Raw genomic sequence first — 26,904 nt, forward strand, 5'->3', positions numbered from 1 at the left:
GACCGCGTTGGTTTCGCTTTCTCAAAACTGATCATTAACTATACAACTTGGGAATGGGGAAGTTAATTTGTCTGTGACCCACCAAGAACAAGACACCGTTGCATTATTAGGAACGTGAAAGTTGTGAAGATTTGTCTGAATGGTAATTTTAAAAAAATACATTTAAATAAAAATATATATTTTTAAAATTTTTTATTTTTTATAATAGTACAACAATTAAAAGACACTAGTTTAATATTTTTTTAGACAAAAAATAATTTTAAAAAACAAATACTTGATGTATGTTTAGTAATATAATACAAGATGTGTTTTTAAAAATATTTCTCAATTAAATTATTTTTCTTAGATTATTTTATTTTTAACATCATCACATAAAAAACACCAAAAAATATCAATTTAATATTTTTTTCATGAAAAAATACTTTAAAAAGCATGTTGAAACTTAAAAACAAACACAAGAAGGAATTAATGGAATTGTCCATAACAACATTGTTTCGTATTTACTAGTATATTGGTCGCGCTTCGCAGCGGATCAATATCAAAAAAAATTTAAATGTAAAAAAAATATTAAATGTATAGAGAATGTTTTAAGCGTTTTGGGTCTGCAATCATGCCAGACCCAAGCGACTTGGATCTGACAACCTGCCATACCAAGTGACTTGGGTCTGGAACCAATGCCAAACCTAGGCGACTTGGGTCTAGTAGCCATGTCAAATCCAGACGAATTGGATTTGAAAGTCATGTCAGATCCAAGATAATCAGGTCTGAAAGTCGTGCCACGCCCAAGAGGGTCTGATATGGTTGTCAAACCCAAGAGCCTTGGATCTGGCAGCCATACCAGACCCATGACACTTAGGTCTGACGTAGGTGCCAAACTCAAGTATCTTGAGTCTTGCATAATTACTAGACTCAAGAACCTTAGGTCTATGAGATTTCCCCATTCTTTACCTCGATCGAGATATCCTTTGTTTCACCAAAGAAGGATTAATTAAATCACCTAAAAATTAGAGCGTAAAGTGGCAAAAAGTGCAATTAGATCTATGACCCAAGGCTCTTAAGGTCTGGCATGGCTGCAGAACCCAAGATTCTTGGGTCTGGAATAGGTTCAAGACCTAAGCTTTTTGGGTCTGACACCTCATACCAGACCTAAGCAAACAATAAATAAAGAGAAGACAATTGTGCACTTTAATTGTTAGGAGAGAAAAATAAAAGAAAAAACACAAACAATCGATCATCAGCGGCAATTCAACTATGATATGTCTACACACGCCACACTTTATGGAAGAGAGCATGGCTGCATATCTACTAGTACAGCAGATGACCAGATTTGGCCACCGAAAAGTGTCTCACGCATCACCTTAATGGTGTGAGCGCCGCCTACTCGCTAGGGCGTATGGAACACACACTAACAACTTTTTGATTAAAAAATAAAAAAGACAACATGAAAATACTAAGATGCCCTCATGGTCCTTTTAATTACACAACATACCCTGCAATTTTACTGTTGTAATCCACAATAATCTATGTCTAGAGCTACAGTGGAATCTCCACGCCATTTAGCTTTCTTTATAATATAATATGACTTGGGTCTGATAACCAAGTCAAACCCAAGAAGCTTGGATCTAGCACCCTATGCCAGATCTAAGCAAACAACAAATAAAGAGAGAACAATTATGCACTTTAGTTGCCAGGAAAGAGAAAAGAAAGAAAAAACACAAACAATCAATTATCGGCGGCAATCCAACCATGATATGTGTACACACGCCGCACCATGTGGAAAGGGCACAACTGCGTATCTAGTGATACGACGGATGGTCAGATTTGACCAATAAGAAGCATCTCACGCATCTCTTTAATGGCGCGGGCGTTGCCCACTCGCTGGGTGTGTGGAATACACGCCAATAGCTTTTCGATTAAATAATAAAAAAGACAACATGAAAATACTAAAATGTTCCTATGATCCTCTCAATTACACAACATACCCTGTAATTTTATTGTTACAATCCACAATATTATGTGTCTAGAGCTACATTAGAATTCCCACGGATTTAGCTTTCTTTATAATTTTCTGGAGAAAGAAGATGACATACTGCAATTATCCAAAATTGCAGTTCTGCTATTTTTTATTTGCTTTAAATCGAAATGTTTGGTCTCATAATTTGTAGGACACATTAGTAGTCTAGTCCAGAATAATAGCATGCACCTTTTTGGAACATGGTGTGGGTTCCGCTAATAATATGGGATCCTTTTTTATTTTCTAATAATTCCCGTTGATAATATTAGGCATCATCGAATCATCATAAAACTAAAAACAATTTAAATTGAAAACACGTGTTTTTAATTCTTTATATATATATATATATATATATATATATATATATATATATATATATAAAATTGAAAAGCATCTAAATAATTGTTTTCTTAATTCAACTAGATAAGAGACTTATTTGATTCATTCAATTTTTTATAATATTCCTTTTGATATTTTTAATTTAAGTCGAACAAGACCCTTGTTTTTAGTTCTACAAAATTTATATTTAATAAATAATTTATTTAATTTTCCATTAAAAATATCTTTAAAATTAGAGATGGATAAGAAAAAATTTTCTGAAAGTAAACACAACCTCATATCTCAGTGATATTTATTTTTTCTTAGATGGTGTCTCATACTATATTAAAAAGGGGGTTGAACTATTATAAAACTACTACTACTGCTGATAATAATAATAATAATAATAATAATAATAATAATAATAATAATAGCACTTGAGGGTCTAGCTGCAGTGGTCAACTGTGTGACTTGTTCCGTCCCCGTCCCGAGTTCGACCCTCTATGTGCACGTCTGTCACCCCCGCGGTGCCTTACCTGCTCCTGGGCTTGCAGGATGTCCAGTGGGCCGTGGGGAATAGTCGTGGGACGCGCAAGCTGGCCCGGACACCCCACGTAAATCAAATAATAATAATAATAATAATAATAATAATAATAGAAGCAGCAGCGATTTTTAAGGATATAAAAGTTGGTTTTTAAGAATATCTAGTATATTTATAAATTAAAGGGTTAAATATTAATTGAAAAATAAAAAATAATTAATTAAATTATTAATAATGATTAGTGAAAAACAACTAATATTTAACTTGCTAATCATTTCTAGATAAAATTAATAATATTACCTGGAAGGTAAATTTTACCTTCCAAAAAACCAATTTGGGGATACTTAATACCTCCGCTTAATTATTATAACCCGCTTAAAAAATTCAACCAAATATGCTAAAAACATGAATTTAATATAAGTTGCTCTTCTATCGAACATAACTTTAGGATAGAATAGCATCATTAATTCATTATCCTTCAAAATAGTTTTTTTTTTATTTTCAAATGCACTTTTGTACGTTATTTGTTGTTCAAGGATTAAGGTACCTTATATAACATCTAAGAAGGAGTGGATTATATATATTACTAAATTTTATAATTAAGACAAATTACTTCATGTAAATGTAATAACTAATAATATAATTAAAGTACGTAAAGTAAAGAATTAAGATAGAGAATTCTCAAACTTATTTTAACATTGTTCAACAAACCTACATCCATACCTAAAATATTAAATTGTACTCATGTACTTATGTATTGTATTCCTTCACTAGTCCAAACTCAAGAGTACAATTCCATTTAATGAATCCATACCAAGCTTTGTTTACCACTTGAAGAAAACCTTTCTTCAAGATTTGTTTTCTCACTTGAAGATATACCTATTTAAGACTTTTTTTTTGGTAAAATTCTCTCACCAATACTAAGAGTTTTTACCTAACTCTTACAGGTTTATAATAATAATTTTGTTTTCACATCAAACTCTCTAAATAAAATGGATATTACAATTTGAAGTTTTAATATTTCTATACCTTACTAAATAGCACTTATAAGATATGAAGGTATTTAAATATAATGACAATGAGATTGAATAATTTTATTCTAGAATATGAATGTTTAATAACATAAACTAGAGTATGATCAATGATTGATGATTTTGATGTTGTTTTACTCTTCGAATAACTTGTATATCATATATGTTTGAATTCTTTTTTTTTAATTTACAATTAGACAAGCTATATAATGTTTCTAAGAAAAAACTAGTTGTTTATAATTATTACAGTCTCACTAACAACTAAAATTGTCAACTAGTTCAGATTTGTTAAGTTAATAGGTCAACTGGTTCCTGTAGAATTCTTAAATGTTAATCCATAATGAATAAGCGATCCACAAATTCATTTGGTAACCCTAAATGGGCGACCAGTTCATGCAAAACTCTAGATTTAACAATTTAACCTAGGTTAATTTTTAAAACCGTCTAACTTAGATTTTATCTTATTATTATCATTTTTTATGCATGCAAAGTGTAGTGTGTGAATTCATTTTAATTATGATATCAAGTCTTCAATTTGTTCCCTTCTTGGACTTTCAGATTGAATTTTTCATGTAATCCATCGTCCTTGTTGATATGTTCTCATATAAAACTTGTTTAAAGCTTGTTCTCAACCAAGCGTTCTATTAGTCCATTTTTTATTTTATTTTTATCATCAAAATATATAAAAACATGAATGTGTGACTCTAAAGGTCAAAAATATCAATATGATTTTACAGATCCCTCTACTAAAATTTCAATTTAATAGATATTTCTATTAACTTTGTGTGGTTTAGCTTGTCTCTTTGTTTAACAAACCTCAAACATACTTTAACATGCTACAAGTCTTTTAGTAACAAGACTAGCCTTGGTGTCTGAACTTTGCCGTGGGGCTGGATTTGTTTTTGCGCAAGAAATTATGTTTCAGTGCTAAAAGCATGTTTTAAAAAAGAAAGAAAAATGTATGACTCGGGTCGCATAAGTTGGCTTTATTTAAATTAGACAAATAAAATAGGAAACAACAGTACATTGATCAAATGAAAAAAGAAAAGAAAATAGGACAACCTGGGGAAAAATAATTTTTCAAAAGGTAATAAATGATATATCTCAATTCACAATTCATGAATTTAAAAGAATGAAATGGGGTGAAAAAAGGACATCAAAAAATTGGTCCCGATCAACTCGAATTAGCATAATAAATTTGTAACCCTAATAATCTACGTCATGCTAACATAGTATATCCTGCCAAACCTGTGGCTCAGATTATGAGATTGGAATAATTAACTAGATAAAAAAATAAAGAGAATTATAAAGATTTTTTAAAAAAATCATGTTAACTTTTCCAACCCGTGACTATAGTAATTAGACCCAAAGCACTCTATCTGAAAAAACTATGAAGTTCAATTATCAATCAATCAAATACTAAATGATGAAATTGAAAAAATAATTTTAATTATACAAAAGGATTAAAAAAATAGCAATTAAAAGAATAAGGATCAAAATTGAAATAAAAAATAATTTCAATTATACAAAAGGATTAAAAAATAATTTTATATTTGATTAAAAGGTAAAATTAAAATGAAAAATCCTTTTAGCCAAAGGATCCAATACAAAATCAAAAGAATGAGGATCAAAATTAACACAAAAAATAAAAAATAAATTTTTGATTGAAGGGTGAAGAGTGAAATTAAAAAGAATAATAACTTTTACAAAAGGGCTCAGAAAAAAAATAAAAATCCAAATAAAAAGGACCAAATTAAAAAGTGTAATACCATCAATTTGGGTTGTTGGATGAAATTAAAAACCAATAAAACATAGACAAAAGGGCTAAGAAAAAAATTATAAATTAAAAGAATGAGAATCATATTGGAAAAATATAATATATAGCAAATTGAGATGAAATGATGAAATTAAAAACAAATAAAAATTTAATAAAAGGGCCAAGAATAAAAATTAAAAATCAAAAGAATAAGAACTGAAGTTAAAATATCAACAATAAATAAGGTGAAGTTATAATGTTTTGAGGAGGAGAGAGAAAAAAAGAAGAAAAAAACAGGCTTATCGATGACAAACTGGACTGTCAATGCTGACATGCACCGCTTCAAATAGAAAAGGACATGGTGATGCTTCCAATAATATGGGAAGGTGTCGTATGTGCCCCACCTAATATATATAATCAAATACCACATTGCCCCTAAAATGACTTAATAATAACAAAAATAATTATTGTGAAAAGACAAAAAGAAACCACTTGACTCTAGTATTGTTTTATTTTATTTTTATTTTTAAGAACATTTTGATTATTTCACTATACTTTTTAATTATTTTTTATTTTTTAATTTTGGTCAGATATTAAATTGCCTCTCAAGTAATATTATAATAATAAAAAAATCATCGTGAAAATACAAAAATACCTCTTAAGACTAGTTTTACTTTATTTTGTTTTTAAAAATATTTTAGTCATTTCACTATACAAGTGAAATGAAAAAAAACTTATTTATCATCAGTCATTTTTGTAATGGCTAATGAATCTATTGAATAAACGTTAATATCATTGGAAGCTACTATTAAGTTTTTTAAATGAAAAAATAAAATTATCATTACAATGTTCCAGTGAATAATATATCTAAGTCTAAGGCGATAATGTTTTTCAAAGCCAATTAGGTTCTATTAATGGTGTTTGTAAAAATTCTAGGTTTTTTCTTAAAATTTCTTTTAATCCTAAAAAATAACGAAATTAAAGTAAAAATAATGAATAAAATGAACTAATAAATATCAATAGTTTTCCTTTCATTGTCTAAGTGAATCCATTGAATATCATCTATAAAGTAGAGCTGGGTTATTTTTTCATGACATAAAAAATGAAAATAGTTGAATTAGAAATTTGTTTAGTAGTAAAGATATGAACAAAATCTAATTTTTGTGATAGAAATTAAGCTAATTTATGTTCCTTAAAAAAAAATACAAAATGGATATGTCTCAAAGATAGAAATAATATTTTTTTTTTCAAAATACATTTAATTTTTTTAAAAATTCCCATATCTATCTCATTTAAAGATTTGAACCATTAATGTAATTTCCTATCAGAAAGTTGTACGCAAAAGGTGAAGAATTAAAAGATTTTCACATGGATTACGCTCTGTTGCAAATTAAAAAAGCTGTTTTTTAAAGAAAAGTGATTTATTAAATACAAAAATTCAAAGGTATTTGCAGAGAAAATGTCTTCTCCTTTTCCTTCTCTGATTGTGGGGAATGTTTGTTCATGTCTCCACAATTTTGATAAATTATACATTTCCTGCTGACTTTCAACATTGAGAATCAGCGGACTTTTGCGATTTGCACAAGAACAATTGACCGCCAAGGACTAATTTTTTTAAAATTACCCTCTCTTACCTCCAACTTTGGAACAAAAATATCATCAGCATAGGTTATAGAATCATGATTTTGAATGGAAATTGTGAATTTTAAACTCAAAATTATTTAATTAATAAAATTCTAATATTATATTAAATAACTAATTTAAATTAATAATTTAAATTATTAGATGAAACTTTAAGATATAATATATATAATTCTCTAATAAATCTCAATAACCATTTTATTTTATTATCAACTAAAAATCATACACTTGACGAGAAATATGATAATCAAGATATCCATAAGAATTGGAATAAATTAGTTTTTTCGTTTTCTGTAATAATATATATTTGACAAGCATAGTATCCATCTATCTTTGTGGATGTGACATTTTATTCAGATTCTACAAGCATCCATAAGTGTTATACTACTATATAGAAAATAAAAGTTGGAAAATGAACCATTTTTATATAATAAGAAAAGAAGTAACAAAAATATGAAAGAATTTTGTTAGCAGAAATCAAGAGAAGGAAATAATTAATTTGTATGCATTTACAAGAAATACTTTCATTAACGAAAATGTCGTTCTTTTTTTTTTGTCCAACCCAATTGTTAATGACCTGTGTATATTGATGAGCATCAAGTTATAGATATAATGATGCTCTGAGATATTTTGAGGGGTGTTATTCAACTAGTTAGATATTAGATTTGCTTCCTATAGATCATCAGTTCGAATTCCACAAATCTCAGAGTCACTGAAAGTTTACATGATCGTTAACTTCAGAGCCCAAAAGCTTAAGTTGTTAGGTGAGGTCCTAAAATATGATTTATATTATTCTCTAACACATCCCCTTAAGTGAAAATCCTTTGGACTTGAAACTTGCATAGACTCACATTACCTTGTGCTTAATTTGAGACCGTTTAGTCATCAAAGCTCTGATACCAAGTCAAAGAACCAATTCAACCCAAAAGCTTAAGCTGTTAGGTGAGGTCTAAAAATATGAATTATATTATTCTCTAACACACACAAGCTAACCCGAACACTCATATTAATAAAAAAAAATGATGCTCGGAGATAAAATCATTGGGAATGATTTCTATAAAATCTTGCTCTATATCAAATGATCAAGGGAATTAAAGGAGAATAAGGACGCTAGGAGATCACTGTTACAAGTATGTTACGTAGATCAGAGCCCATCGGCAAGAAATATTAATTAGCAGCCCTTAATCACCTGCTACATCCCTTGAATTAGGCCTAATAATATTCTATATATCCACAAAAGGTTTATTATGTTTATATGAACAATGTAGCTTGAAACTTACATAGACCCATATTATTTTTTGTTTAATTTTTTTTATCAAATACATAGAGATGATAAGATTCAAACTCGAGACCGTTTAGTCATCAAGGTTCTGATATCAAGTCAAAGAACCAATTCAACCCAAGAGTTTAAGCTATTAGATGAGGTCCCAAAATATAAATTATATTATTTTTTAATATACACAAGCTAACCCGGACACCCATATTAATAATAATAAAAAAAATGATGCTAGGAGATAAAATCATTGGGAATGATTTCTATAAAATCTTGCTCTATATCAAATGATCAAGGGAATTAAAGGAGAATAAGGATGCTAGGAGATCACTGTTACAAGTATGTTACGTAGATCATAGCCCATTGGCAAGAAATATTAATTAGCAGCCCTTAATCACCTGCTAGATCCCTTGAATTAGGCCTAATAATATCCTATATATCCACAAAAGGTTTACTATGTTTATATGAATAATGTAGCTTGAAACTTACACAGATTCATATTATCTTGTGTTTAATTTTTTTTTATCAAATATATGAAGATGGTGAAATTCAAATCGAGACCGTTTGGTCATCAAAGCTTTGATACCAAGTCAAAAAATCAATTCAACCTAAAAGTTTAAATTGTTAGATGAGGTCCTAATTTATAAATTATATTATTTTTTAACACGCACAAGCTGACTCGGACACCCATATTAATAATAATAAAAAAAAATGATGCTCAGAGATAAAATCATTGGGAATGATTTCTATAAAATCTTGCTCTATATCAAATGATCAAGGGAATTAAAGGAGAATAAAGATGCTAGAAGACCGTAACAAGTATGTTATACGTCGATCAGAGCCCATCGGCAAGAAATATTAGCAGCCCTTAATCACCTGCTACATCCCTTGAATTAGGCCTAATAATATCTTATATATACACAAAAAGTTTACTATATTTATATATACAATGTAGCTCCCCCCCCCCCCCCCAAAAAAAAAAAAAAAAAAAATTATACAGGATTTTCTAACATGTGTACCCGTTGAATAATATAATTGGAAATTTTTCCTATGATTATTAGATTTCTTGTCATAATTGGATAGTATTTAATACTGCAAAGTATGGAAATAAAATTATTATTATATTTTTTTTTAATATTGTGTTTTCATGGGATTTATTACTTGCCAAATTAATTTGCATTAATTGAATTTTAAAAAAATAAATAAATATTAAAGATAAGAAAAAAACTAAAATACGAGAAACGAGTCTCTAAATCTTGAAAGGATTCTTTGATATCTATCAGAATCTCAAACACATCTATAAGAGAAACCCCGCAATTTCAAAACTTAGATTAAACCCTATACAATATTTCTTTCTTCCCTTCTTTCTATCTATCTAAACAATATGGGAAAGCTTCAAATAAAAAACGTTATGCTTCTCAGGTTTAAGCACAGTTTTTTTCTTTTGCTTTATTTGTTTGGTCGCCAGAAACGGCCTCTGAAGCCTCCAATCTTTTCTGTCGATAATAATGACATGAACATGATTAATATCATCCTTATGTTTTTGCAGCAAGCGTTCATATGGGATTGCAACAGAAAATCTAAGCAAGCAAAAAGCAGCAATATCTGTGATGAGGAAAGCAAGAGATGTGAAGTCATCAGAAGATTTAGAAACTGGTGATAGCAAGGAGTTTTGGATGAGAGATCCAAAGACAGGCAACTGGATTCCAGAGAGTCACTTCGGTGATATTGATGTTGCAGAAATGAGAGAGAAGTTCCTCTCAAAGAAAGATCAAAGATTTTAAACCAACTCCTCCATGATTAAAGGTCTCATCTTCATAACGAGAAATGGATATTAATTTCCATGTTCTAGCTCTGTCCTTCTTTCCTTTTCCTTTCTGTACTGGATAAACCTATATTAATTTTCTTCTTGCAAGAGATTAAGGGGAAAAAAGAAAGAAAAGTAAAGCTGTCGTCTTTCTTTATTTTGGATTGGTATAGTGATAGGCAAAGGCCAAATTAAGGGAAGAAAGTAACCATGGTGATTCTGCACATCAATTGTCACCTTCTTTATTATTGAGATTAAGGATAAAATAAGAATCATCTCTTGCAACAACTCTTGAAGTATCAACAAATTATAGACCTTCTGAAACTATAAACATTTGACCAGAATTCCGTTCAGGTTTTAAAAAAATACAACAAAAATCTCCATTAATTTATAAATTTATTAACCATTAAGGAATTTTGTCAGTCAAACCTTTTAAGTTTTTACTACTCCCTGTAATTTTACTTTTATTAAAATGAATGGATAGAAATTTTGTTTGTTAACGAGGTAGGTTAGTTATTTACTTTGATGATATGTTCACACAAGCTTATAATAAAGAAAGAGCACAAAGCATAAGGGCATGAAGATGGATCTCTAAGAATAAACTAAAAAAAAATTCCATCACTTTTACCAAGAGTTAAACTTTATTTCCATCCTGTAAAAATATATCTTTAGAATAATTTCCACAAAGAGATAACATGATACTCTTCAAAATAAAAAACTTAGCTCAAGAAAATTTTTGTGGTTGCGACTTTTCCATCAGAAGGGCTTGGTCGCATTTGCTCTTGATCACCAAATTCACCTCATCTAGAAAATTTCACCAAAAATCCAACTTTAAAAGGTACTACTTTGCCTGTCCAGACTTGACTTGAATATTATTTGATTGAATTCAAAATTGTCAAAAAATTATATGTATATAGAATACAAGGGCATCCAACATGCACCATGTCAAAAACTAGCCATGCGATCAGTAGCTGCGTTAAAAAAATTGAAACAAAATTACATTCAAACACAGACTACAAGTATAGCTGAATGAGTTCATCACTGACTACAGATGGAGTCAGTACACCAAGATCAGTGAAGAGTAAAGTAAGATACTGCGGAGGAGTATAGTCCCGAGCAGATGTTTCAACCTCAACCTTTGATGGAATGGGCACCCCAAAATCAATCGGGCGTAAAGCAGGAACCATGTCTTTCTGGTCCAATGGATAGAGACGAGCAAACTGAAAAGGAGAGTATCAATATGTAACTATCATTAAGTTAAAAAAACAAACCCGTAGGCAAATTCCTAATTAAATTTCTGTTGATGATAAAATACAGTTTCAAACTATGCACTGGCTGCAGCTGGTTTATTACCAATGAGATAAGTTGGGTGATTATCTATCTATATAACCCTAAAGGTACAGATTGGCATACCTTATAGCTTTCAGCAGCCACATAAACAGGCTTATTCATGCTGTGTGCAACCATTGCAATCTGGAATGTTCCCATCATGTTGATTATACCTCCACTTTCAACCACTCCATCTGCTCCGACAAATACCATGTCTATCTCATCCATAGTATATGCGACAGCAGAGTCTATAAGGAGTTTCACAGGAACATCAAGCTTGGCCAGCTCATTGGACAACCGTAAGCCTGTCCTATCAGGCCTTCCCTCTGCAATTTACAAGTATGAAAAGTTAGTGAACATGTAACCCAGTATAGAACCATATAAAAATAAAGGTTGGTCTCAAAATAAAAGGCCAAGGAAAGAGGAGCTATTCATTAAAAACAAAGTAGGTACTTGTATGTAAAATGAGCAGCGCCATTTTCCTTTCTTGAGCCCAGCACCATGCTTAGGGAATGGGCAATACGATTTTTTCCCTCTATTCTACACATGCTTTTGACCAAGCAAATAGTTATAAGAAAAAATGCAATATGGAAGTTATAAACTTGAGCCCATTTTAGAGAGTAAATGTTCAGGGTAATTTTAAGTAAGATAGGGACACTCTAAGCAGATACAAAGTGTTGAGAAACAAAACCTGTGCAGAAAACTCTAAAGAGTTTTTTACTTTGAGCTGCTGTTTTCAGAACTTCGAACACAACTCTGGAGAAACCATGCACCAAAATCGTGCAACCATCAAAGATAAAATCTTGGCTAAGCATGGCAATGATCCTACGTGCCTGCAATATTAAACAACAATTCCTTCTACTATCAATATTGGCATAAATGGCATATAGAAACAACCTAATAGAAATATCATTGCAACATCTAGCAGTGATTTGCTAAAATACCTTGTAAGATATCTCCCCAAACTTCTCCGCACGCTCGATCAACCGAGATTTAGCTGAATTAAAGTCCTCATATTCTAAAGCAGAAGTTCTAGTCACATATCGCATGAACAGATCACAACCTGCAGTCAAAGATATCGAGGTTGTGTCCCATGACTGGACACAACAGATAGGTTAAATCATCAAGACCAAACAATAAAAAAAAAAAATCCTCTTCATGAATTTAATAATAATACTCTAATTAAAAAATCATTGTTTATTACAAAAATGAAGAACCCTAATGCACATAATTGTTATTCAAAATCAAAACTTTATCATTAAATCACAATTAGCCCCAAATGAAATCAAACAAAACTCTTAAGAAGCAACAAAATTACACTCACTTTAAGCGAATCAGAGGCCTTTTTAAGCTCAATTTCAAGCTCCATCATAGTAGTAGCCTGACAATTCCTGATAACGGCGGCAAGCGCCCTGATCGCCGCCACAGCCTCCGCCAACTCAGGCTGCTTCCTCCAGCTATTGAACTCATCAATCACACTAAACGGCTTTCCGGCGACAGTTGCAACATTAGTCTCCGGGGCGTCGTCTAGGTCATGGCCGATAGCAGCCTGGGCCTGGGCGAGCCAGTCGCTGGTGACCACGGCGTGGTGGGCGGCGCGTGTCTGGTAATAAGCGGAGATGTTGTTTTGGGGGTTGGGGTTTTGGAGACCATCGGCCATAGAGAGAGGTGGTGGGGATGGGAGAGTGAGAGTGTCGGGGGGATTGCGTTGACGGGGAACGGTGTCGCTTTGTTGTTTGTCCAGGATGAAAGAGGCCGATCTCCACCACATTTATGTGTTTTTTGGGGTGTCAGAGAAAAAAAAGTTGTTAACGTGAGAGGGAGTTCCGGTGATAGATTTCCAATCTACAAAGCTAATCTTGTAATTATTAGCACATAATAATAATAAATAAATAAAATACGGAGTAAATAAATAAAATACAAGGAGGAAAACTGACGATTTGCTCACTTGCAAACCCTTTTCTTTTCATGTTTTAGAAGGAAAAATGATCAGATCAATTTCGAATCATTCACCCCAAACTACCATGCTGTTCAATGCCCGTCTAATTATGCTGTTAAATATTTTCAAATAAAAATTAACTTTAAATTAACTTTTTAGATTATTTATTAGTGTTAATATAAAAAAAAATATTATTTTAATATATTTTGAAATGAAAAATATTTTATAAAGTAAATTTTACCACAGGTCCAAAAACATATTTTTTTCATAAAAACATTTATATATGTTTTATAAATTCATCAATTAGAGAGATTGTGAGTGATTGAAATTTAACAAAAAAAACATTTTATTCTAAAGTATAACAATCAACTAAATAACTATTTTATATAAGTTTATACGCAATGAAATGAATGATACAATGAATAGAGGTATCTAAGGTCTACAGCCAAAGTATATATTATACCTCTTTAAGTTGGTTTATAGCATTAAATACTCTCATGTTCCCTTGTCTTAACCATACTCATAGAACAATATTATGGATGCTTGTATCCTGTAGATGGCCTACATAACAACAACATTCCTATTTAGCAATGATCTCTCACCATTAGGAGGTGTAACCCTAAATAATTATTATTAAATTAGATATCACAATATTTCCCCATTTTACTATTATTTTCATGTAAGTTAGTGTGGTTTATAGCTATATAAACATCCATAAACCATTAAATAACATAAAAGAAATTCTCAACTTCTTAAGCTTTCTTTCCTAGAATTCTTAATGCACTCTCTTGTCGAAGTAATTTTATAAAGCTCGGAGAGAAACTGGTGGCATCATATTAGTTACATCATCGAGCCCACTTAAAAAAAAAAAGATAAGTACAAAGATGAGAGAGAAGTTATAAGAGGAGATATACTTGTCACTTTTTATAGGTCATGGATATAATTTTCTCTCCTTTTTTTTCTTTAAAGTGAGCTTGGTGGAAAAACTAATAGGATGTCACTAGTTATATTTAGTGTTGTTGGGTTTCTCAAAATACATACATGCAGCGGAAACAGTAAATTTAAAATTTCTTAGGAGTCTTAAGAATTCTATTAAACAGATCTATAGTTATTTAGGATTTATGCAAAGATTACTTCAAGATTATATATTCTTTTCAACTTTAAATATTTGTTTCAAGGCTAGGCTATCACAAACCATAAACTGTTCAAATATACAGCTTCTAATGATAATCCACACGAACTACCAGTGAGAAAACTCTTAAATCATTTTAGAAAAGAATGATTGATATACCTTAGAGTATTAGCTATTTTCTTTTGTATTTTTAATATTTTTATATTGTACTATACTTACCTTAGTAAATAAAAGGCATGACATTCTATTTATAGGAAAATCTAAAAACCCTATAAATGGTAAAATATTAATTTGCCCCTTAAATAATATCACTTATATTATTTTATAATAATTTTAGAAATTTATTTATTCAAGTCCATATTTGATTTTTTTTTAAGTCTAAAATTGTAATTCCTTATATTAATTACATTTTAGGCTTTAATTTCTAAAATTTATTTACAATCAAGTCACACTTGATTAATTATCTCATTTTAATTTCTGATCAATGGTTCTTATGTATGTGACCCATTAGGTTCTCTAATAAGTTTCCCAAAATAGAAATCATAATTCTAAATAAAATAAGATTAAATAAATTAAATAATTTAATTTATTATCAATTAAATATTTTTTATGGATCCTGAATATAATCTTCTCTCTCTCATGTGCTTGTCTTTTTTTTAAAGTGAGCCCATTAGAGTAACTAATAAGATGTCAATAGTTACACTCTATGCTATTGGGTTTTCTGAACACATACATACAATAGAAACGGTAAATTTAAAAGTTTTTAGGAGTACCAAGAATCATGTTAGACATATCTGGAGTTGTTTAAGATTTATGCAAAGATTACCTAAAAATCATATGTTTATTTTGGCTTTGAATATTTGCTTCAAGGGTGAGTTATTGCAAACCACAAGTCATCCAAATATCTAGCCTCTAACGGTAAGTCATATGAACCACCAGTAAAAAAATCTCTTCAATCATTTTAGAAAAAAGAAAATATTATGCCTTAAAGTGCTAGCTCCTTTTTGTGTTTTAAATATTTTTGTATTGTACTCTACTCACCTTAGAAAATAAAAGACATGACATTTTATATGTAGGGAAACCTCAAAACCCTATAAATGACAAAATATCAATTTTCTCCTTAAATAAAATCACATATATTATTTTAGGATAATTGATACGACTAAGTCAGGTTCAAATTTGGTCTTAAGATGTCTGCTGACAAGTTTTGCGAAATCAGACATCTCTCTCAAACCGTACATCGAAACGAGCTAAAATTTTACAAGGAGATACCAGACAAATGAAACTATATTTTGATAAACTTTCAGGTCAAATGAAATTCGGGAACATGTTATTCCAAATGGTCTAATTTACTAGACAAATCCTACTAAATTTGACAAACTAGACCTTTATGTACTATTTGAGACATATATAGAGCTACAAATGGAAGTTTGCTACGATTCAAGTTGGTCTAGAAACTAAATATCTCAAGCCACCCAACCATATATGGTATCCTTAGTAATTCATACAAACAAGAGAGAACGATGTATTTGAAGTCAATATTAAAAATCTACCAAGAATATGCGAAAATTAAAGATTTGGACTACATTGAGGAGTTTTGGCATAAAAATTATTTTTATTATCCTAATTTATTTATTTATTTATTTAATGTTGAATATTTTTTTAATTTGGGTTTGTTCTGACCCATTAGACATTGTTTAGAGGTTTATTTCATTATTAAACTTATATAAGTTGATTACTAGTTTATACTCATTAGCTTGCAACCCAAAAGAGGTCAATTAGAGTTAGTTAAAGGAGACTATATTATTTTTTTATCTGTAAATTTCAACATCAAGTTGGAGAATAAGCGTGATTTTTTTATTTTGTTTGTTTGTGGCAAAACAACCTTTCTATGTAGGGACAAAGATCGTACACTGATTTATTGAAGATTAATTGGCTATGTGATTTCATTCACATACTTAAAGTTCTTAGATACAAGGTTATCTATTTGTCCAAGTCTTTTTCCAATACTTTGGGTCTTAGGTATAGGGTTATCTCTAGGTCAAGATTCTATCAAACCTGATTTTTGGCTTCCCGAATTGTTATCTACTTCGTTGAAGGTTGTTGGACCACGTGAACAAGAGGTTTACATCAGTTGGTATCAGAGCTAAACTCTAAAAATTAGGTTATATCCTGTATTATTTTTTATTGTTAGTTTCAAGTTTCTTAGGTTTAGCTCTCTTTAATTTGGTTTTTGGTTATTTCATGTCTAGAGCTTAGTAGCTTGCGTTTAAGGATCCTTCACAAAAGGTTTTATTTTATTTTGTTGTTATCTCAGAATATATTAGTAGTACAAAGAGTAAAAGAAAAGAAAAATAATACATAAACAAGGGAGAATTTAGACCAACCCAATTCAGAAAATTCTTAAATTTTATATATTGGTTTTAGGAGTCTTAATTTGAGCTTATTTGGAGATTGTTTGTTATAGTAACCAAGGTTAGGATTAAAACATGTCATAACAGATCAGATTCATATCAGAAGGAAATCTCGGGTCAAATAAATTTATAAAATTCTCAAATTTTACATGTTAAATCATTTTAGCAAGTTGTCTATATACATGGAGTGAGATAATCCAAACAACCTTCTAGATCTATCTTTTTAAATCTTTATTCCCAATATAAAGGTTTCTCCTATTGTTTTCATAGAAAAATTCTTAGACAATTAGATTTTTATTGATTGGAATAAAGAAATATTGTTTCCTATCAATAATATATCAAATACATAAAATATTAAGAAAAAAACTCCACTCCCATTAACTTTTTTATAATACAAGGTTCATCCATATTTTTAATAAAATTAAACTATTGGATTATCTCATCAAAATGGATATTCCAACTCCTTGAAACTTGCTTAAATCCGTAAATAGATTTTTGTAACTTGTATATTTTATTGCTAAATTTATTAGATTCAAGACCTTTAGGTTGTGTCATATACATCTTCGTGAAGATTCTCATTCAAGAATGCAATTTTGATATTCATTTAAGATTTCATGGCTTCAAGCTATTTTTTTATGACTAAAATTAGATATTACTTCATTGTAGTTAGTGGGCTCATGAAGAATAAGCAACTCATCATCATCAACTTCCACGAGAAGTTGATATCTTAATGGTGCATGATGTGTCCTACTAGATCTACTTAATTCTTGTGCTTTTTAAGTTTCAGGTTGAACATCAAATATTATAGTCTTAAGCTATAGTTTTATTTGGATGTCAGTTTGTGGTTCTTAAACTTCAGTAAGTTATATTTTCCTCTCATTGTAACTTTCAAGAACAAATTATTTCTCTAAAAAAGTAACATATTTTGAGACAAACACCTTTTACTCAACATAATGGTGAAAATTATATTAAAGTGATTTTTTTAGATATCCAACAAACTTAAATTATTTGACTTAGCTCCTAGCTCTTTAGATATTATATGCTTTATATAAGCATCGAATCCTCAAGTCTTTAAGTATGATAAGTTTGGTATCTTACCATTCTATATCTCATATGGGATCTTATCAATAGTTTTGATGAAACTTTATTTAAAAGGTAAGATGCAGTTTAAAGAGCATGGCCCCAAAAAGAAGATGGAAGGTTTGCATAGCTTATAATGGACCGTATCATATATACTAACATATGATTTTTTCTTTCAGAAACTCCATTAAATTGTGGTGTTGTAGGAGGTAACCATTGTAAGAGAATCATATTATCTCTTACCCTAGTAAACTACTTCCAAGCTTTACTATCAAAAAGTTACATCATGACTCCATCTTTCATATCATGTGAATAATGTCATATCATGTCATGTGCTTAATAGTCTTTAGAGACATAAATAACCTTTATAGTCTAAGAGTGATTGGGAAGTATCTTAATTTTTTATATGTGATAAGTTTCCTTCCTCTACTGGTATTGGGTTTATATCGAGCATATCTATAAGTTTTGTACTTGGTAAAATTTGTATCTTCATTATAGTACAACATGCAAAATCTTAGGCACATATCATTTTTTTAAGCCAAAGGGTTTCATTATGCATTTTGCAACATAAAAGTTATCTTTCAACATATTCCCTTCAAATAAAATGTTTTTCGCTCATTTAATGATGTTGTCATAACTGGCCTTACTTAACTCATAATTTCACTTAATAGTTAACACTCGTGCAATGGCCAACAGTTTACTGTGATTTGTGCACTCATCTCATAATGGTTCATCAAAATCTTGCAAAAGTTTAATAAACCTAGTTATATCTATATTTGGTTTTTCATCTACACTTGAACCTTCATCTAAATAATCTTGATTCATTATCATTGCATTTATCATCATACTCATTGATTCATTCTCATTGAATTTTAAAATTACCAATAAAAAGTTTTATGAAAACTAGCGATGAAATATTTACATCGATAATTCCATCAACAAATAATGATGTCATATTGCTGATGGAGTTATTAATGGAATACTTATTGATTTTTTAATTATTTTTATTTCATCAAAAATTGTATCAACAATTACTGACAACGTATATTTGATAGCTATTTTAGTTAGTAATGTCCAACGGGTATGTTCTGTTGCTATTTTTATCGGGCATTATCGATGGAATATTTCCCGCTGGTAATTTCATTGTTATTTGTCAATTTTCTAGTAATGAATCCAACAACACCTAAAAATATCACTAACAGTTATTAAAATAGGTTGCACACAGCAGGTGTCTCATTTGCTTTTGGGCGACATGTGACACCCACTCCAGTCAAAGTTGATGATCTTTCTTGGTGTTAATTAGGTTCATCTTATTTAGATATTTTTTTTATGGTATTGCTGGTGTTATCATAAAAAATTTGGTGTTCTATTAAAGTCTTTTTCTTTTTTTTCCTTTTCTCTCTCTCTTCTCTCTTTATTGTAATTGCTTATTTACCTTTAGATGAAGAGTATGGCCCACTATCACTGTTAATGATCTTTCTTAGTGTCATTAGATTCATTTCATCGAAATCTTTTTTATGATACTAGTGGTGTTATAATCAAAAGTTCAGTGTGCTTTCGAGGTCTTTTTCTTTATGGTACCAGTGGTGTTATAATCAAAAGTTCAGTGTGCTTTCGAGGTCTTTTTCTTTTTTTTTATCTCTCATCTCTCCTCATTGTAATTTTCCACTTGGCTTTAGATAAAGAGTGTGACCCACTTCGGTCATCATTATTGATCTTCCTTGGTGTCTTTGAATTCTTCTTTTCGAGATCTTTCCGATGATGCTAGGTGTGTCATAATTTGAGCTTCAATATGCCTCTAGTGTATTTTTTTTTTTTTGTCTCCTTTCTCCTCACTCTTTATTGTAATTTATGTCATCCCTTTAATAATTTCTTTGAAATATCATGTTTCTCAATTGTGACATGTAACAAATTGTGCTATTTCACCAAAACATTTTCAAGCCATGTTAGTTTACTAATTTTTCTTTTAAACAATACTAGTTTTCAAAAAAAAATTATTTAGTTTGTGATTGTAAACAAAAATAATAAGTTCATTTGGTTTTAAAAGTTCAATATTGTTTCCCTATATATTTTTTATTTAATGGTATGTTTTAACCTAAACTATTAGGGTAGTGGTAAGACAAAGCTTAGGTTATAATTTGGTCTATTATATACTTTAAATATTTTTTTCAGTAAATTAAGTCCTCTTATTAGATTAAATTATAAGACTAATAGTCAAACTTTGTTCTTTATTTGGATTATAGATTTAATTTGCTAGAAAATAATAGTTTGAGATCTAATACACCAATTTAATAGTCCAAGTGATGTGAATCTCATAATCATGTGGCCACGCAACCCACAATGAAATTGAAAACCAACCTAAGAAAGTCTAATATCATGTTTGAAACTCCGAGCTAAAGGTAACACTGTATATAAGAACCAAAGATATTGATAAAAGAACTTGGTCCTAGAGATAACCCCCTAGAGAAACTGAAGCATACAGATGACACCACAAAGCTAGTTAATTTTCGATAAATCGGTGTGTGATCTTTATTCTTGTAAAGAAAGGTTGTTTGCAACACGTAAAACAAAGAAAACATCTTGTTTATTCAAATCATTATAGATGCCAAAACTTACCGCCATAAAAGCAATATATAGTCCCCTCTAAATAATCCTAATGGATCCCTTTTAGGTTGAAAGCCAATGAGCCTTATCTAGTAATCAACTGACACAAGTCTAATACTGAAACAAACTCTAAAATAATATCTAATGAACTAAAACAAACCCAATTTAGAATAAATTCCAAAGCTAATAATATTCAACATTAAACTGTCTCCTCTTAGTCTTCTTGATGTGTTAGAAAATCTTGTAAAATAAGTAAAAGAACAACAAAACAATCTCAAGCCTCCTTGCCACCATATATATTACATAATAAACATGGAATCCTTGTAAGCTATGGATAATAATTGCTACCATAAATATCTTTTTATTTGAATTGAAATCCTTGTAGAATAAATAAGTCAATAGTTTCCACACATATTTCCAATAGCATTAATGAACCTTTGTATTGACTGGAATCCATAATACACAATGAAAAAATGTTTCTCCAATGCACATTCCTAACATATTTTGGTTCTAACTTCAAACACGGTATTCTCTCTCATTCGAATGAATTAAGATGCATACCATATATCACCAAAAAGGTATGGATGTCTACTTTCCAACCCAATTGAAATCTCATCAGAATTATTTCTGAAGATATAGATATAGTTCAAACAGTAGATGAAGGTCTAGATATACAAATTTGACAAGATTTGTTCATTAACTTCGATCCTCTAAAATAATCCCTCCCCGAACTTCAATTGAATTAAAATCTTAATCCAATGTATAAAAACATGTCTAGAAACTCATGTAAAAATTTCACCTTGATCCAACAGTTAAGTTGAAAGGTATGATCGATAGTGTAAAACTAAATAGTAAAAATTTTTACATCAATATCTAAATCTGAACTTGCTTGTATTATATCAACAAGCCTTATTTTGTCACAATATTAATAGTTTAGGGGAAAAACATGCCATTAAACCTGTAGGGAAAAAAAAACAAATTAAGGAGTGTACCTTTATTCCAAGCCTATAAAAGAAGCTAATGATGAAAGTATAATTTAAGATATTTATGTTGAATGGGTTCTTTCTTATTGAAGTATGTAGGTTATTCTTTGGAAGTTCCATTATCTTTGCATGTTATTCCAAGTGTTCGTAGGCTTAGTGTGTAATAACAAAAGAAAAACAAGTGTTTTCGCCCTTTAAATGCTAGAACTTTTTTAGTTAAGAAATTTCTTATTTTTTTTAGAAAGAAGGTTTTTTTTTTTTTAGAGTAGTCAGTTCCATGTCAATTTATTTTATTATAAACTGGTATATTTTAATAGCTACAAATGCAGCTGTCAAAGATTATAATCTTGAATTTTATATCTGTCAACTGCCCAATTTCAATCCAAATCTAACAAAACCAAATAAATTGTATTTTTAACCTGGTAATTCGGTTGATTTTTTTGTAAATAAGTTATTTAAGTAGTCAATAATTCAGCTATTTTTCTTTTTAAAATATCTGTTAGAAAAAAAAACTAGGGTAGCTTGGTCATTTTGCAGAAAACTAGTGGAGCTCTTAAAAATTTACAGTGGTGGACCGCAAAGAAAACAAAGTTATATAATATAAATATACAGGGACTGCATTATTATGTTTTGACCTTTTGGAAGCTTATCCTCCAAGATATAATTAAAAAGAGATCAGAAGTTAAACATTGCAGCTCCTTCGATTTCTCAACTCAGCTAGTGAGTGAAGGCTGCTGTGGTAAAACGCATAGATATTGCACTAACAGGAGTGGAAGGCTAGATCGTAAGGTATAATCTTTCAATATAGTAATTTAAAAGTCTTTTAACGGTTGAATTCTAGTAGTCTTTCCAGAAAAAATTTCTTTATATTCAGAATTATATTCATATGATCATCATGATTGTAGATAAATTGGAGTGACAGAAGGTGGCTGTACAATACAACGCTCTCTAAATTTGTAAATTGAAAAAACATGCGAAAGACATTGCAGATAAAACAGTTAGTTATACATGTAAAGAAAGAACAACCTATTGCCTTGTCTGTCTATAGACCTTTTACATTTTGGAGTTGATGAGGCTATACACAACAACAAGCCCCATGATCAGAGAATGATCAATAAAGGGCTCCACCACCAGTGTCATAACATCTTCTCCGAGCACAACTCCACATGCTGACTGCTTTCTCTGTACCTGTTTTAATTTGCACACACAGATAACATACTAATTAGCCTTCATATTAACAGCGCCCTCCTAAAGCAAAGAAATCAGGAAGAGGCCTTAGCCAAATTGAGTGGTTCACCTCTGCGATGAGCGCTCCACACTTGTCGACTATCGTGTATGTTGACTTACTGGTCCAGCTTTCTATCTTGTACTGGCATGGTTGATTCTTATCCAACCCAACAGTTATATTACATGGTGCATCTCCTCTTAACAGCCTCAAAGTTTTTCTCACTTGAAAGCCAGGCTTGGTCTTGTCAATTTCTGAACCGTCGCATCTGTAGCCCTCCCAGAACCCCAACAACTTGAGTTTCTACTTAGAGAAAAGCAAAGCACAACTTGTTAAAAGGGGAATTTAGTGCAACTTTCATAAAAAGATGTTGCTGTGTATGTTACCTTTCTCAGTATGGTGTACAGGACTTTGCCTTCGAAATCCATGAGATGAACTTCATTGCTACTCTTGCTGTCATAGTTATCGACCCGATACACAACATGGCCATCTGAATCAAACACAGTACAGCCTTTGCCACTCAGTACTAGAGACTTCATCCACACTGTGAATGATTCTTGTTTGGAAGAGAGGTAACAAGGGTCTGAAGAAACAAGTGCTTGGGGATGAACCTTTCCCATCTCACCTGTCAAGTTTAACTTTGTCACTCCAGCAGCTACAGAGCACTTTAAATACAAGTATATGTAATATTATAGAACAACTTGGAACTGGGCGGGCTTACTTTTGTAATTTTTATTTGCCCACCAATCGGTATCTTTATAGTTAATTTGATGTGTGTGTTTACTTAATTAGAAGGCTCGTTGACCTTCAGTACATAAAAAAAGTAATTCTTTTTCACTTTTTAATTCTACATATTCTAAGTATAAACAAGTTTTGTTCGCAGTCTTCAAGCTAATATTAAGCTGTTTTCTCAGCAAAATTGTTGATTTCATGGCCAACAAATCATTATCGAGAAAGGAACGTAAAGATAAATGTGTATGTAAACTAAAAACTAGACATTATATATTATGTCTGAAACAGTACTTTTGATGATTAATAAATATGAAACCGTTTGCTATAATCAAACTTGTCCTGGAGAAAACTTGGCCATGAGTTTTGTTTATGTTGTTTCTTGACCTGTTCTTCGTAGGCATGCATTAAACAAGGATATCATAAAGCCAAATAATAGCAATTTTAAATCACACTTTTGCTTGCCCTTTTTGTTATTATGTGTTCTAAATGGAACCTTATCACTTTATAGTGACCCCATGCCTTATGTCATACGGGGCTTTTACTGTTCCAAAGTGGAGTTTTCGTCAGGGCCAGCTAAATAATGTAGTGCAGATCACGCCCTCGGGCATAAGAACTCATTCCTCATTTTGCTTAAGCATTTAATTCTTTGAAAATTGCAATGGATAACAGAGACATCCACTCCAGCATGTATACATTCTGATGTATCCTTTTATTATTGTTCTTATCGGATAACGCTCATGACTGTACGTGAATCAGAGGTGGCAGCTACAAAATCAGAAGAGAAAGCATGATCAAATTCATGAAATAAACACTAGGATTAATTTATTGATTAATGAGAAGCTGCAAATAGTTCACAGTTAGATTATAGGTATAATGATTTATGGCAAAAAGCCTACAAACACTGAATCCTCTCAAAATTATGTCATTAGTGCATGTAATGTCTTGAACTATTCGAACTTTTATTAAATCAAGACAATAATATTCTTATAGTTATCTGTTTATAGTTTGGTTCTCATATTTATGTTCATTTTAACCTAAACAACTCTCAGTTTTATTAGTACTTTAGGAATTCAGTCTTTTATAATTCTCAAAAAAATAATCATATTTCTACTTATATTGATCATCTTTCATTACAGGTATTTTGTTATACTTCACAATTAGTAGACCAAGATATAAAAATCATTAAAAGTGAAGTTGACCCTAATCACATTACAACTAGCACCTTTTTCATCATAAAAATAGAAATAATTATTTCTAAATGTTACTAAAAATATCACATGACTTAACTTTTATTTTACACCTAAATCTTGGAATTTCTAGTTAAATATGTATGGTTATATCAAAACACCTTTTTATTTTTAAAGGCTTTAAGCTCATTTTCTTTGATGAACTATACACAAGTGCTTTTTGTTAAACCTTTAGTGATCGGATTCACAATATTTTTTTCTAACTTTACATAGTCAATAAAAATAATCACATTTAAGAGTAAGTATTTAATAATATTTATATCTAAGATGCATATGTTTATACTTACTATTATAAATGCTATTTCAATTGTTGACTAACACTGGCTTAGAATAATATGGAATATCCTCTAAAAAACTCTAAATTCATTTGGCTTTTTCTTTAGCTTTATCAAGAGTATTAAACTTCGATTCCATCACAAATCTTGTGATCCATGTTTGCTTAGAGGATTTTCAATACACAGTTGCTCTATTTAAGTGTGAAAATGTATCCACCAGTACAATTCAAATCTTTAGTGTTAGGTATCCAATTTATATCATTATATTCTTATAGTATCACCAGGTAACCAATATAGTTTAACTCATAGTTCAATGTATAACTCAAATATTTGAGTGCCTTATTTAATGTTTTTCAATGATTCATACTTGGATTACTGATAAATCTATTCAGTTTGCTAACTAAGTATGAGACATCTGATCTTGTGTAGTTTATAACTTACATCAAGCTCATAATTATTCAAAAGTATTTTAATTGGAGCATTACTTGACCTTTATTTTTTTTTTCATAAATATACACTTATGTCCATTAGTATTTTGACAATGCTATTATCATCTTTAAAAAAATTATCAATAATTTTCTCAGAATAATGAGATTGGAACATCAAATATCCTGGTAATTTTTATTCTTATTATGACATCGACAACATCCAAATTTTTCATGTTAAACTTATTATTTAATGTTTTCTTCTAAACTTGATCGTGCAATCATTATTGTCTAAAAATAGCATGTCATTCACATAGAGATATACAATGATCATATAATCATTGCTCACCTTTTTAGGATTGGGTACTATCACTTTTATAAGACACCTCCACACTTGTGGTACTTGTAGGAAGGTCTTATACATTCCACAATTTATATGTATCTACTCTAACTTTTTATAGGTTAGTTTGTTAACAATATAATTGATAGTCAAATTCGCCTCCCCCACAAGTTTTAAGGTGCTCTCAAACTTATCAACATGGTATTCATCATTTATTTTAGTGTTTGGTTTTTTCGTTCAACAATGTCATTTTCTAAATGTGACTAAAAAGTTAGTAGTTTGATGGATAATATTATTTTAGGAAAAACAAAATTCATTAAAAGGTGTATCACACTCTCTACCTCTATAACTTTTTATTACCTTTATTTTCTTATTTTCTTATTAAATTTGTTTTCAACTTAATTCTTGTAATGTTTAAATATTCAAAAAGTTTCATCTTTGCTTCTAAACACATAAATATAACAATACCTTATACAATTATTTAAAAAAGTAATGTAATATTTTTATATTATATTTAGTTGGCATAAATTTTAAATCATCAATATTTGAGTGAATTAAATCTAAAAGTCTACTACTTTTTTCAATTGTTTTAAAAAAATATTTTTATGAATTTTAACTTTACAAAAACCTCACACTTATGATTTTAAAAAAACCATACTTGGTAATCATTTAAGATTAATTAACATTTATATAGAATTATAATTCATGTCATAATTTGTCATACCATATATCACAAGACTCAAAGCAAGTAGATGAAGAGGCATTATTATTACTCATCTCATCCTTGGTTATAATTTT

The 26,904-nt window shown here is 30.1% G+C and overlaps 2 protein-coding genes across 2 annotated transcripts; both read right to left on the minus strand.

Moving 5' to 3' along the window:
• Positions 1-11,232: 11,232 nt before the first annotated feature.
• LOC133702385 (uncharacterized) lies at positions 11,233-13,642 on the minus strand. Its single transcript, XM_062126721.1, has 5 exons — positions 13,035-13,642; positions 12,655-12,807; positions 12,402-12,543; positions 11,795-12,036; positions 11,233-11,601 (listed from the first exon to the last, which is right to left on the minus strand). Exons 1-5 carry the CDS (start codon positions 13,479-13,481, stop codon positions 11,395-11,397), a joined length of 1,191 nt encoding a protein of 396 aa, XP_061982705.1. The 5' UTR covers positions 13,482-13,642; the 3' UTR covers positions 11,233-11,394.
• A 9,066-nt stretch (positions 13,643-22,708) lies between these two features.
• Positions 22,709-23,790, minus strand: LOC133702386 (protein LURP-one-related 11-like). The gene is made up of 3 exons (XM_062126722.1): positions 23,474-23,790; positions 23,160-23,390; positions 22,709-23,050 (listed from the first exon to the last, which is right to left on the minus strand). Exons 1-3 carry the CDS (start codon positions 23,705-23,707, stop codon positions 22,916-22,918), a joined length of 600 nt encoding a protein of 199 aa, XP_061982706.1. The 5' UTR covers positions 23,708-23,790; the 3' UTR covers positions 22,709-22,915.
• Between the last annotated feature and the right edge of the window lie 3,114 nt (positions 23,791-26,904).

Source organism: Populus nigra, chromosome 8 (assembly GCF_951802175.1).
Source record: "Populus nigra chromosome 8, ddPopNigr1.1, whole genome shotgun sequence".
Lineage (NCBI taxonomy): Eukaryota > Viridiplantae > Streptophyta > Magnoliopsida > Malpighiales > Salicaceae > Populus > Populus nigra.